Source organism: Brachyistius frenatus, unplaced genomic scaffold (assembly GCF_029030835.1).
Source record: "Brachyistius frenatus isolate BFR_SWC_R1_liver_20210118 unplaced genomic scaffold, ASM2903083v1 Contig_81, whole genome shotgun sequence".
NCBI lineage: Eukaryota > Metazoa > Chordata > Actinopteri > Embiotocidae > Brachyistius > Brachyistius frenatus.
In genome coordinates this window covers 1744013-1759147 of record NW_027210680.1, presented here as the reverse complement: position 1 = coordinate 1759147, position 15135 = coordinate 1744013, and the positions used below count along the sequence as shown (strand labels likewise).

The 15135-nt window shown below is 42.0% G+C and overlaps 1 protein-coding gene across 2 annotated transcripts in view; it reads right to left on the bottom strand.

Annotated features, from left to right (window-relative positions):
* grm8a (glutamate receptor, metabotropic 8a) overlaps nt 1–15135 on the bottom strand; it is a 213646-nt gene that overhangs the window by 113648 nt on the left and 84863 nt on the right. For both annotated transcript variants that reach the window (XM_069709232.1, XM_069709231.1), the window contains exon 3: nt 10508–10724. In XM_069709232.1, coding sequence (XP_069565333.1) covers nt 10508–10724 — 217 coding nt within the window. The remainder of the gene's footprint in view (nt 1–10507; nt 10725–15135) is intronic.

The window sequence follows — 15135 nt, the reverse complement described above, 5'->3', positions numbered from 1 at the left end:
CTACCCAAACTTCATATGGACTAATGCATTAAAAAGAAAACGCACGGGTTAACATTTACCAAAAAGTAATGGGACAAATACAAAGGCAAGAAAGTCTAGTGGCTTCAGTGGACGTAAGTTTAGGGAAAGAAATCTATCTCTTTCTACCCGTGTGCTCTAAATCCAATCAGTTTCAACAGGTTGACTAAAAATTGCTCGTAGCATCACTTTATGTCTTTACCCTGGTTGGAACAATATAGTCAGACACCAACATGTAACCACACAAGATGCATATCTAACATGGTGGGATGACTGTTACCTCTGACTCTGTCCCCCCTCATGCAAAGATGCCAGCCCAATTTTGAGTATGCCCTTTGGCATTTGACTGACCCGGTCTCTCCACCATGGAACATCTCAGTCCTTTTGGAGTCAGTTCCCTACGGTCGACGTTACAGCAGTACAGACTGTTTCTGCCCGAGTCAGTGAGGCGGACCTTGAGGCAGGGACGTGGTGACTATGCGGAAGGAACATTACAGTTTCCCACTACACTTTGTCACGAAATATCCACTGGAAGAGTCTGAAAAAACAACAACATCTGTAGCTTAAGTGAACATGGTTTCTTCTGATCTGCAATTATCTGACCCTCAGGTAATTAAGACTCTGCCCAGTTGTAAGTCATGCAATATGGAGGAAATTGATGATAATCACCTGATAAATGCAGGGTCACAGATCTGTATTCTTGTCGCGTTGATGATTAAGTCATTGTCTGTGCATGGTTTGGTCTAATACTAAATGATGAGTATCAAAAGGCTGAGCTCTGAGGACAACGACCGTCTCGATCGCCAAACCCAGTCCAGTGAATGTCAAAGGACTCGGAGACGATAACTCTTCATCACCTGAAAGTGTTTCTGCACTGCCATGGTAATCAGGGACATAGAGCTTTTAAAGGAAGTTCTCCAATATAATATATAATATGAAGGTTTTCACTGTCTTAGCTTGTTTTTAGATGCCTCCAATGTGGTTGACTGGATTAAGTAGTGGGATTTATTTTATAAATTGGTAGACAATGGTGCACCCGATTCATCGCCCACATATTGATAAAGAAATTCATCGTATGATGGGATAGTATTTTCTCTGATTTTGTTACAGTAACTAAAACTCCTTACAAAAAGTTTCCATCTCCGGATGACCGCCTCCCATCAAACTCTATGAGCAACTTATAATCGGTGGATTCTCTACACTTTTGCATCTGCATACAATGGTTTGGATGTGATCATGAGACGCTGACAACATCAAAGTTAAATTCTGCTTTGATCACTGACTGTAAATCTAATTTCCTACAAATGATGCTCCAAGCTTAAAGCCGCTAAGCTATGCTAAGCCTTTTCCTAAAATCATCCAAGTGACAGTTTGTGTAATGGTGGAATTGTTTTTTTGTTTTTTTTAACAGATGCAATGAAAGAGGGTTGTATTTAAATGAGAGGAAGTGAAGCTCTAATTAGGATCAGCCTCTGTTCGAATACATCCTGTCCATGTATCGGTACGTACTATAGTCCCTGTCTGTGCTGTGAATACACTTTCTCATCACTGCAAAGTGCCCTTGTCATATTCCTTCAGTTTTGCAAGTCCGTGGCCATACAGTATGTATGCAGTATAATGCAGTTTGTTCATGCATGCTAAATTATTTAACCTCTTGTCAGCCTCTCCGAACGATCCCTTTTTTTTTTTTTTTTTTTTTTTTTATAAAGGTAGAGATATTTTGGGGTGAAGCTCCAAAATGGAACTCTCCAAGTTGAGTCAAACATTTTTCTTTTCTTTTTTTACTGTCTACAAGCTATCATCGGTTGTTGTTTTTATTTTAATCCTAACCCCAAAGCCTTTCTGCAGACACAGATGAAAAAAAAGATGAGGAAGGAAAGCGTTAAGTTACTGGAGCAGAACGGTGAAGAGGCTTGAAAGTGCTTTTAAGTTGTGCAGGCAGATTCCTACTCCCTCAAAAAACACACATCAAAACAGCACACAAAGACACACACACACCTGCTTGCATAAACACACAAACGCACTCAGACACACACATAAACAAATATGTATATATCACATCACAGTCAAAACCCACATACACAACCACCTGACAAAAGCTACACAAACATGCACCCGCAAACATGCAGGCAAACACATACCTGTGTGTACCAACTGGTGCAGTAATATTGCTGAAATTACTTTTGGGGCTTAGCAGCAACTGGCTGAGTTTTTTTTTTTTTGTTTTTGTTTTGCTCTCCCTCATCTCTTAGTGGACTCGAAGAGACCAAATGGGGACAGAAAATGGAAGGCAGCCACACATATGCATGCACGCAAACACTAAGACGCCATGTCTCTCCTATCTGTGCTTCAGCCTGCCCAGGCACCCTCACTTGCTCCGTCATGAGGGAATATGAGGAGTTCTCACCTCTGTCAAGAAACCCACTGGAGCTGAAATAGACACTGTACATCGAACTGAAGCACAGAGCAACATACAGCAGAGGCTCCAAAGCACATCACACCGTACGCTGTAGAAGAGCGTACAGTCTGCCGTATGTATAGTATACTGTTGATTTCACAGTGCACCCACTGGTGTACTCTGAAACTCAAACTTGTCCATATGATTTTTATGGAACAGGACAAAGGTATGTTTGGAGCTACAGGGCCTTGAAATCTGCTTCGTCAGCGGCGCTGGCAGCCGTAATCCTGTACGCACGGTGCGTATATATTTTGTATTATTTTGTTTGTGTTTTTTTTTTCCATATCTAAGCTTGATGATAACCTTGTTTCAACGGTAGATCCTGTCTTCTTTCTTGGTTGCATCGCCTCGGTACCATTATGATGCAAATAAGCTAATCGCAGTCTTATGAGGGTGTTGCTTCGGTAACTTTTGTGCAAAAAAAAAACATGAATCACTCTCTCTCGCTCGTACGTTTGTAGGCGCATGTGCTGTAGAGTTACAAAACTGTGATTGGCCACGGGGGATATATTTGTCTTAGGCTCCTCCCCTCACATTTCGCATCATGCCCTCTTCATTCGTAACTTTTGGAGAATAAAACAACCAAATTCAATACATTTTTATTAAAACGTATATTTCTGAAATATTTATAAGCCATGACATAAGTGTACGTGGTGAAAAATTAATATATCGGAAAAACCTTACACTAAATGACCGAATCTGCCGGTTTGAGCCATGAGGCGAACTTCCTGATTATACACGAGTTCACAGTAACCTATCAATGGGCGGGTGATTTGTGTGCATACGCTAAAATGTAATTCTGCTGGCGCCACTGTAACCAATTGCCTGTGAGCAAAACTGCTTCATGATCATTCTTTTAATGCCCAACTACGAGCAATCCCTGCGACATGGCTGAAAAAACAGAGGCAGGTTTACAGGGTGAAAAAGCATCGCAGGAAACCAAAAAGTTCTCCGAGAATCAGCAGGCAATTTCTGTTGGATGTTTTATTGAAGAGGCTGGGGCAAATTGCTAAAAATGGCTATTTCAGCTGGATGGGATGAAATTCACAGAGCTGCTCAGGTAATAATTACTATTTCTAGATGTCCTTTGGTAATACTAATACCGTCCGTAGAGGGCCGTTAGCTCCTAATAGATATTGTCAATTCCACCCAGCAGAGAGATTGGCAACAGAAGGCTAACATCAGCCAGATCATAATAGAATCTGGAGACTTGAAAAGATGTTAATGATCTCTTCAGGATAATTTATATTACAGAGGAAAATCACACAAACCATTTACCATGAGGCAATAAATTACAAATGCTGTATTCTACGTTTCAGCCCAGGCGACACACAACTAGACGTAAACTAGAGCTCAACCCTACGAAGACGAGCACACCACAAACCAACAGTGTAAACAAGTCTGCAGGCAGCTGAGAGTTTGGGGCCCTTCAGACAACAAAGACAGCTTCACCTTGAGATGAAAAGCGAGGCTGGTGTAATTAGTTACAATTGGATGGGTTGATGTTTGCGCTCCCTGTGTGTGTCTGTCTATGCAGTGATGAACAGTATTAGTCTTAAGTTGTGAGGGGAGTGTAATCAAGGACAAGAAACGGAGAGCTAATTCAACCCGAGGGACGTACGTTGTCAGTTGAGTGAGTTGGTGTGTGCTTGTGTGCTTTTACGCTTCTTCTTTTTGAGAGCTTGTGTTCATGTATAAATGTGTATGTGTGTGTGTGAGAGAGAGAGAGAGAGAGAGAGAGAGAGAGAGAGAGAGAGAGAGAGAGAGAGAGAGAGAGAGAGAGAGTGAGTTGGAGACCTTAAACTCAATTCCTACAAGTCAAATACATTAATCAAACATATCGTGTTCGAGCTCAATAAATTATTTCATTATCACCCTATTTTAAAGCTTTATATTTATAATGCATGTGATGAAATATAATCCAATTTCCAATTTCTTAAGATCATTATGTGTATATGTATCTATACAGGGCAGCTGTATTGGAAAGTTACAAACCTCTTAAGTATTTCTTTTTTTTTTCAACACGAGAGTGGTCTAAAAATACAACATGCTTTCTTATAAATAGATGTGTAATATATATAATGGGCATCAAAGTGCATTTCAATTAATGTATGATTCCTTTTCCCTGAATAAAATAATACAAGCCAGTAGCAAGACGTGGATAATTACAAGGACCGCCTCCATTGTGGAGGGCAAGAGTGGACTGAAAGCGAACTAAAGAGGCAAAGCTAAGCAAAAAGGCAGAAGATTAGTGTAGAGCCAGAGAACTAATTAAATGAATCTGGAGATAAACGTTTAATTATTTTCTCTCAGCCCTTTTCTCCCACTCATTTCCTTCCCTTCTTCCTTACTGCCTTGCAGAGCTTCTGTCGAGCGGCCGGTGTCAGGGGGAGGTGACTGTTCTGTGCGCACGCGCACACACACACACACACACACACACACACACACACACACACACACACACACACACACACACACACACACACACACACACATACACACACACAGTCTCTTTCGCTCACTCCTTCACTTACAGATTCAAACACACACTCGCTAACACGCATATTCAGCCACAGTCTCTCTTCTTTGCTTTGTGATGTGATGTGTGCAGGAGAGCCTGCACACGCACATCTCCTTTCACTCGGCCTGCAACGTGTCTGAATGTAGATGTGGAAGTTTTAATCCCAGTTGGATTCCATTGGGAGGTGAGGAAGGATACTGGAAGGAGAAAGGGCTGTGACTTGGTTTAAAAGATGTCTTCTGTCTTCGGTTAAGTACGCTGCCACCTCGGGTTTTATAGTACGGCGATCCATATGTTCCAAACACAGCTTGATATAGGAGGATGTCGGCTCAGCGCCATATGCTGCCATTTCCACAGAGAGGGTCCACGGTAGGGTGGCATGGTGAGCAGGGAGACCGTCCTGTAGTTGGAGCTTCCACTACCTGAGCAGTAAAATCAAACACTCCCAGGTTGGGCCACTGGTGACTCTATGCATATTTTACCATGTAAAAAAAGGCCATTTCCTCCCTCAGAGCCCCCTGAAACTACTCACCAATAAATATCCCTACATTTGACCTTTGCATAATTTGTTCATTAACCTTTGATCACTGGGCTGCATTAGTTTATTGTGTACAAAAGCATAAGCCTTGTTTGTGAACAGCTACTAATGATGAGTGAACACGTTTGGCCCATCCTCACTGAGCTGTGTCTGTTACAAGTTCTGCATGAGTGGGAAGCCATGGCTGGGGGTGACAACACACTGGCCGCATATGCTGTAAGAGTCATGGTGAATAAATTTCAGGATGCGGGCACGCTTGAGCAAACTGCAAAAATGTTTTGCTTTCATACGCAAATAGCAATGAAACATTTGAAGTGAATCTGGTGAAAGAAGATACATCATTAGTGAAACTGTATCACTTCATTCAATGGATTTGGACAAAAGTAGGTTGATGTAAACAGGCCAAGACTCCTAGAAAAGTGTCGGGCGTCTGAATCCAGTGAAGGCAAACCACCTGAGCAAATTACTCTTGACTGATGATATAACTGGTGCAGAATTAATCTTATATTGATTTTTTTTTTTTTTTTTTTTTTACTTTGGTGGAGATTTTAACTCTGAAATATGTAAAGTCATACTTTATTCTAAGAGCAAAATTGTTCAAGGCAGCCCCATCCCAAAATGTTCCAGATACAGCTTCAAATTTGTCATAATTTATTCTAAAGACCTAATATGCTTCCAAAAGCATGTATTTTAGGCTTAGTCAAGAAAAGAATGATATAATCTGCATAGAGCATCAATTTATGAACAACAATAAGTGAAGTCTGATGAGTTATGATCTCAGGACAGCAAATATTAAAAAAAAAAAAAAATCATGTCAGCCAGGGCAACACAAGGTCAGACAGAAATGGTAACATTCAGGATAAAAAAAAAAAAAAAAGTTCTTACAAAGGTAATAATTTCGAATCTACACATTAAAGCTACACAATTGAATGAAGAACTTGATTTGTCTCCTGTGTCTTGCTTCTCTTTGGACAACTGGGTTAACAAATGTTTAACATTTTTGATGAATATCTGTATTTAGTTTCTCGTCCTGACGTGTTTCCCATCATGTGTCTTACCTGCGTCCGCTCTGCCAATACAATGGTAGGGGAAACACCGTGTAGGCATGTTTTTTTTTGTTTTTTTTTTGTTTTATTGTTGTGATTTAATAGCTGTGAGTGATTAAAGGTCTTTTTTTTTTTTTTTTAAATCAATAGGCCTCTTGAGGGCCTCAGGTTTCTACAAGTTTTCAATGCTAACATTCATATTGTCAGCCTGGAGGTGTTGATTGCAGACCATTATCCAGGCAAGAAATCAATGCCTTCATTAACACTTTATTCGCAGTTAGATTTTGCCACCGTGCTGACAGGGTTAGAGGAGAGGGCCTGCACTTAGACGACACTTTATGTTCATAGCAATATTAACTGCAACAGAGAAAGCAGATTATTGATTATATCTTGCAGCTACAATCTGGAGGTTGATGTGTTCAACATCGGCATCCAGGGTCTGGTTCCATTCATTGCTATGACCTCAAATACCAAGTTATTTCCAGTTTTCCCTAAAGCAGTTCTTCTGAAACAAAAGTAATTTGCTGACTGCCGTGTGGACTTGGCTGAAAAATTTGTTGTGCAGATTTTTCTACTTAACTCCCCTTGGGAGTGACACAGCAGTGCAGCTGTGAAGCAGCAAACAGACATATCCAGTTTCAAAGAGTATATAAATATTTTACTTTCTCGGTGTGTTAAATAAGAAAAAAGCACAAGACAAATACAAAAAAGCATGACTCGGCAAAATATAACACGTTCTGTAAAGTAACATTAGCACCCGGACACAAACACTCTGTAACCCCTGACTTATGCTAACAACGCTTGAGAACCTATTATGAAACTTAATGGTGATTATTTTGCGTGCACACACATACAATCGCTTTCTTTATCACTCACACACACACACACACACAAGGATCATCATTGAACGATTACACACCAATTAATATGGATGTTTGGTATCAGTATGCAGAGTGTCTTGTAAGCTGCAATCATTACAATGCAATCACAAAATAATCACCTTGAAATTCCCTGTGGCTCTGTGTATGGATGTGTGCGTGTGTGTGTGTGTGTGTGTGTGTGTGTGTGTGTGTGTGTGTGTGTGTGTGTGTGTGTGTGTGTGTGTGTGTGTGTGTGTGTGTGTGTGTGTGTGCGTGTGTGTAAGTGCGTCTCAAGATGTCCACCAAGATGTCCACCTGTGTCTATATATATACTGTATATATATATAGTGTATACATATAGCGTGTGTGTGTTGTTCTGCCATGGCAGCGAGTGCTTCGCATCTATATTAGGACTCGTATCATTATTCTGTTACTGTTCCATCTTCCTCGTCCTATTCTTCTGCTATTCTGTCTCTGCCCATCTATTTTCTCACTCTCTACGGTTTGATTCACAACTGCAGTATCACAACATGCACACGCACACACGCACACACACACACACACACACACACACACACACACACACACACACACACACACACACACACACACACACACACACACACTACGAACTCTCCCTCTTCTGTCACCCCCCCTCACCTCCATCACAGCCCTCCTCTTCATCAACGTTTTGTCTGCTCTGCCTTACCTTCGTCTTCTTAGTTCGCTTCGCATCTTCAGAGCTGCAGAGTAAACGACTGACTGACTGCTGTCACAGCATGTAGCCCTCGTACACACGCAACCCACACACACACACACACACACACACACACACACACACACACACACACACACACACACACACACACACACACACACACACACACAGAGAGAGAGAGAGAGTACACTATTTGACCTGTTGACCCCCAGAACGCAAACACACATTACTGAGGACTGCTTTACCGTTTACAGTGGCGCGCACACACAGTCACACACACACACACACACACACACACACACACACACACACACACACACACACACACACACACACACACACACACACACACACACACACACACACACACACACACACACACACACACAGAGGGGCACGAAAATTGATCTGACACCACAGAAAACATCTATGTGCTGACTGCCACAGCACACAGCCCGGGGCGAGCCGGTTCCAAACACGAACAGAGACAGAGATGGACAGATAGACAGCAGCACAGACGTACACAGAGCTGTCATCTCTGCATCAGCACACAAACAATGCAGGAAGAAAAAAAAAGAAGAAAAAAAATGGAGGGAAAGACCAGAGTAAAAGATCTACAGAGAGGGATAAAAATAGAAAGATCTCGACTGATACGCTCTCAAATGGATTCTTTCCTCGTCTTTAGCGCTGTCAGTCTGTAAATATTTGTCAACATCCAACGTGATGCGTTTTCAATAAACATTGGAGACATAAACAGGGAAACCGACAGCATTTTGATCTGTCAACATCACTCGGAGGATTTCATAAACTGATTTGAGGCTGTGTTCACCCAACTGGAAGCTCTGAGGACCACTGGGACAGTGCTTTTAAATCTTACATCAAAACAGACAAGTCATCCATTGCTCTGTTTTTTTCCCTTTCTGAGGCTCTGTCACTCTCATTTAATCTAGTGCAATTCCCAGATTTTTCAGTGATTACAGCACTCATATTTTTTTTTTAAAAAGACTTGAAAAAAGAATAAATAGTTGAAAAATAACGAATTCCGATGCACACTGTCTCAATAGAACCACCTCTTTCCTAAAACTCAAACAAATCAGAAACACACACAAACTTCTTACCAAAGCTGACCTGTAAACACACCAGGGTCAAGATAAGGAACGTCTGCTCTCTTGATAGCATCTTGACAGTCAAGACCCAGCAACCTCCATTATCCTGTCACATAACGGCTGGCTTGTTTCTGCAGGAATACGCAGGATAATACGCGGTGCCACACTGCAAAAACTGTTCAGGATTGTTTTGAAGGAGTACGACGTATATTTGAGGTGTTGGCTTGTCCTTCAGGTCACCAAGATCTCAATCAGATTGCGCAGCCGTGCGATGTGCTGGAAAAACTAGCACCATCCATGGAGGCCCAAGAGGACTGAAAGGATCTGCTATCAACATGTTGGTGCCTGACACCACAGGACACCTTCTGAAGCCTTGTTGAGTGTCCATGCCACAACAGGTCAGAGCTGTTTTGGTGACACAAGGGTAACAAACAATATTAGGCGATGATTGCTTAACCAGTGACGCCGATAAATGGCGATACTTATGGGTTGAGCACTATTCTGTTATTGCCTCACATCTGCTCAACGCATTTAGTTTAGTTACTTTGGTCTTTGTCACATGGAGGCAACAATTTTTGGCATCAAGTGGCTGCTTATTCAAGAGTCCTAAAAACTACACGTAGACAGAGCTTAAAAAAAGAGGAAATAACTCTACTTGTCCATCACATGCTTGCAACGATAACTCCGTCTCCCTTCACTCACCGCAGTCTGCCATTTACAGCCCATTTACCCGAAAAGCGTATTTCCCCCGGAGTTTCCCCAAGAGATTTAAACAACAGGTTTCCACTCTATTCGCACCACAGTTCTCCTCAAATTGCAGGTTAAGCCACTGATTAGGTGTCATACACCGAGCGCTCTTTGATCGTCATACAGTTATGACACCTTAAGAAGTGGCAAACTGGCCTCCGAACCGGTTATCTCTGGAAGTGTAGCCTTCCGCTCTGCTCACTCTCAAGTCCATTCAACTTCTAACTTACACCGGAGAGAGAGACCAGCGAATGCTGTGTGAAAGTGTGACAGCACAGACAGAAAGAGTTGTTAACCCTCCTTCAACAACTTTTACCAAAGACAGTGGGGGGGGGGACCTCCTCGTGGTATTATAGCTCATTTTAAAATGCACGTTTACAATGAGGAAACTAATGTTGTTCTTTGAAGCAATATCCCCATTGTCATGAGATTTTGCCATATAGGCTGAGATATACAAAAACCTGCAGACGGCCGGAGGAAAAGTCAGCTTCTTACCAGTTTCTCTGGAGATCTGGATGAAGGCCTCCACACCGCTCTCGCCATAGTTGCCCTCTGACGCGAGCGTGGACACGTAGTTCCACTCCATCGCCGTGACGATGTCCATCATGGCCTGGGCCTGATAGGAGTCCGGTGGCACCACACGGGAGAAGAAGTCATAGCGAGTGTTGTCACTTAGTTCGGGGGCCGTGGAGGCGTAGCTGACCTGGGGGATCTGGGCGAGAGAAAGGGAAATAAGAAGTCATTGAGAAGAACGATAACAAAAGGGGAGATCTGTGCTAAATTGTAGCTTATTGATTAAACGTTTTGGCATGTTAATGAGGCAAAATAGTATTTGTACAGCCTGCATATTGAAACGATAGGTCGACCATGTAATATTTAACGTGTATCATCGTGTTGAATTTCTTCCCCTACATAGACGAAAGTAAAAAAGAAAAAAAGGTGAGTCATCATGCGTGAATTCTCAAATTTATTTGACATCTTTATGCTTATTTTCACTAATGTATGTGTAGAAAAAGTTATAAAACACCCACACCCTGCAGGATTATTAAATTAACATAAATAATCATCCGGAAAGTGAGGGGGAAATGTCGTCGTAGGTGTTGAAGCAAAGGTGGTGAACAATTGGGAATATGAATACGGGATGGCACAGAGAGGCAACAAACGGTTGGATGGTGATGCAAGTTGATGTCATTTTTTAACATGGGTGTCATGGCTGACAGATTAAGGGTAGACCGAAGGTTTGATGCAGCAAGAAAGATACAGAAGAGACAGCAGGGACCAGACAGGAGGACAACAAAAAAAAAGCACAGACACAACACACAGATTGGAAGATGGAGACAAAGAGATTGACAGAGTGACAGAAGGCGCACACAGACACACACACACACACACACACACACACACACACACACACACACACACACACACACACACACACACACACACGTATTGCTTGTGATAGGTAGCGTAACAGGCCGAAGGTGTTCGATGGTTGACAGGCAGATTGATTTTTCACCTGACAGAGGGAGACAGCGAGGGAAGACCCTCTACTTGCCAACATTCACAAACACACACACACACACACACACACACACACACACACACACACACACACACACACACACACACACACACACACACACACACGCACAGATGTTGGACAGACGCTTCATTGACATTCATTGGAAGTAAGACTTAACTGCCAATCTCAACCAAAACATAAGGCGTGTCAGCCGTCTGTCTTCCGCACAAACACACAAAACGTCCACAATCGCTGAACACGGCAAAAACCAGTTGGAGCGCCGTAGAGAGATTTAAGACACACAGTAAGTGTGTCTCCGTGTGTGTGTGTGTGTGTGTGTGTGTGTGTGTGTGTGTGTGTGTGTGTGTGTGTGTGTGTGTGTGTGTGTGTGTGTGTGTGTGTGTGACTGGAATGTTTCTCAGGCCCATCACTCACTGTCTTTATCCCCTTTTGTGTGTCATCTGAAGTCCCCGCCACCCTGCGTCTACACTTGTCTTTGCCATTTTAAAAAGGTCAGGAATCCATTTTGTAGGATTTTCTAAATCAGTCCTCTTTGATGGTGCCAAAACACCGCTGGAAGCATGTGTAAATAGCCCAGAGTTTCAAGACTTTGCTCTGCTTCTTCAAGAACTTGTTAATAAAAATGTATGTATCAGACTTGCAGACGCTGCCACGGTAAGAAAGAAAAAAAAAATCATCTTAACCTGAGCAGTATCAGAAGGAGCAACATTTTGACACAATGAAAGGTGTCTTATTTTTTATCAGTTGTAAATCTGATTTTGAAAAGAAAACCTGCTTTGTTCTTGTGTTTTTCTGTTTTTTAATAACTTCCCATTTCTCTCAGAGAACTTGGGTTCATGTTTAGGACATGCGAGTACTGTGATTAGCCTCCTCTGCCAGGGGAATACAATTGGAAACTTTCATAAACTTCAGTACGAATATGTATAATTCATAGAGGATAGAGATAAACAAATAAAGGAAAAAAAAAATCAAAGCTAGGCCAGCAGAAGGAAACAACTATTGAAGCAGGTTGTGTTCGTGCTTCTGCCTACATCCATGCGTGTTCATGTCTGCGTGCGTGCATGCTGGTGTGTTACTCTGCTGTTTCACTTGTCCTTTTGCTCTCGTTGTGCATTTAAATAGGTGAATATCCATTTCAAAGAGAAATGAATGCGCCGCTGCAGGAATGAGATATTTGTCTGTTTACAACAGCAATGGGAAAGAAACCCTGTGACCTGGGCAAACCTGATACTTTGATCTTTTGTTATTTCTCTCTTCAGCTGGGAAACGGACAAACACGGAGACACAAACACACACTTGTGTACACTGCACAGTCATCCTCTTGTCCTATTTCCTGAATCATTACTGAGAGAGAGGAGGAACAGCAGAGAAGAGAAACAAAAGCAGTGAGGGAAGAGGAGCTTCATCCAGTACAGCTTCAGTGACATCCAATATTATCTGCTGCAGGCGGAGACCTAATACTGTCTTCCACAACCACACTTGTGCTTTCTAAAAATGAACATTTCTGCAGACACTTATGGAGTCGCGCACCCATCGATCCCCCCAGAACCACATGGAGTACAGAAACCTACTTCTACTGAGCACATTTAATGTCATGTGACATTTGAGTGGTGGAACTCATTCATGTGCAGTGTGTTACCGATGACTTGGACCTTTTTTTTTTTCAAGGCAAGTAGAGTTGGAGTGGGAGTTGGACTTGAAGTTAGAGGCAGGAAATTAACGGCTTGGTTCCCCCACATCGCAGGGGAAGAAGATTATGGCTCCAATCCCCTTAATTCCATTTGCTCTAAAGAATATGTGTGCGAGTGTACGAGAGAGAGAGTGTGTGATAAAATGGAAATGAGTATGTATAGGCTGATGAGTAGTTTCAATTACCACTTTCGCAAATCTCAAACATTTATCAATGGGGTGATGTATTGTTTCAGTTTCTTAATCTTTATACACAATTGTTAACGTTCGAGTGTCGGTTGGTCAGTTCATTACTTTGGTCTAGACTGAAGTATAAGTAACTTAATGGAGGGATCTCCATGACATTATGAGCAGACGCTTAGACTGCTGTATAAATCCCAATGACTTTGATTAGACCCTGAACTTTTCCGAGTGAAATGTCTCGACAGCTAGTGGATGGAAGTTCTTGGTTGGATGCGGAAAGTGATACAGTATAATAAAACAAATGGAGACTTGTATTGCCCATAGACTTACAAGCAAGCTTTTAAACTTGCTGTTCCACAGTAACAACGAAAGTACCAAAGTTCAACCATATATTAACAACACGTTGTATTGTTGATAATGTTTGTGAACCGCAACAGACGCACGACATCTTGTTTAGGCGAATAATCATAAAGCTGGGTGCTGCTGATAACAATACAGTCCAGTCTGTTAAAGTATGACTGTGTGTGTGCAGCAGTTTGTTTAGATAAGAGTTTACGTTGAATTACTTGCTAAATTTCAGAGTTATTGGCAATGAGTACCAAGCTTCTGGTATTGTGACCTCTCTAGGGTGGAACATTAAAATGAATACAGATCAGTGTATTTTGACCTCTTATGATCAAGACATGTTAAACTTTTAATCTTCTGTTCCCACAAAGCTCTCTGGAATACCAAAATTCTACTGTAGTGTGCTGTACTGCAGTGTGCGCCTCCTCGCAGTCACTATTCTTCGCAGAGCCAAAAGCTCTGTGAACCTGCAGCTCTTCACTACACCTCATTGGAAGCTTAAACTCTTACCTGGAACAAACAAACACATTTATTTCATGTAGTGTGGCAGCCATTGAAAAGCAATTTGGCCAGTCCAGCAAAGATATTAAATCTTGGTTCTTTAGCTTAGCTATAGAATTGATCACAATGAAAACATGGAATAGACTTCCCTCATCCATAAAAATAACAGATGTATTCTTAATTGAAGTGTATTCCCCTCTAAGCTGAGCCTATCGAAAGAGCACAGACTAATATGGTTTATCTTAATGACAGCAATCTATGCGCACCAGCAGGCTGACCATATCTCACTTTTCTGACTGGTTCAAACCACATCGTTGGACTGCAGCTTTAAGAATCCCTTTAATGTCCACTCGTGTTTTTGACGAGTATCTTCTGAGGGAACTCTGGGGGAGTGAAACCCATATAAGTCAATGTCCTAGAACTACCGCCACTATAGACAGTTAGGTCCGCCCTGTCTATTCCTTAATGGCTTTGGCAATAGAGGGGAACAGTTTCATCCCTCACTATAGATCAGGCTGAATCCCTCTCGGGAGCTGAGCAGATAACTAACAGCCGGATTTGGACCTTAACAGACCTAATGATCCAGGCCAGTGACTTCTTGTGTGCGTCTTTCCTGCGAAAATTAACTTTGTGGATTTGTACTCATCCTTACAGAGGAACCAAGACGACTAAAACGCTGTACAACAAATTATGCAGGAGGCAATTGGAAATATATCTAGTGGGGCATCTGGATGGTGAGGAGTGTTGCAGTCGGCAACTGTGCTCGGCTTTTAAGCTAAAGAAACCCATGAATGGCTTAAAAAAAAAAAAACACACAAAAAAACACTTGAAATGCTGTGTGGGAATTGGGGATATTTCCAGT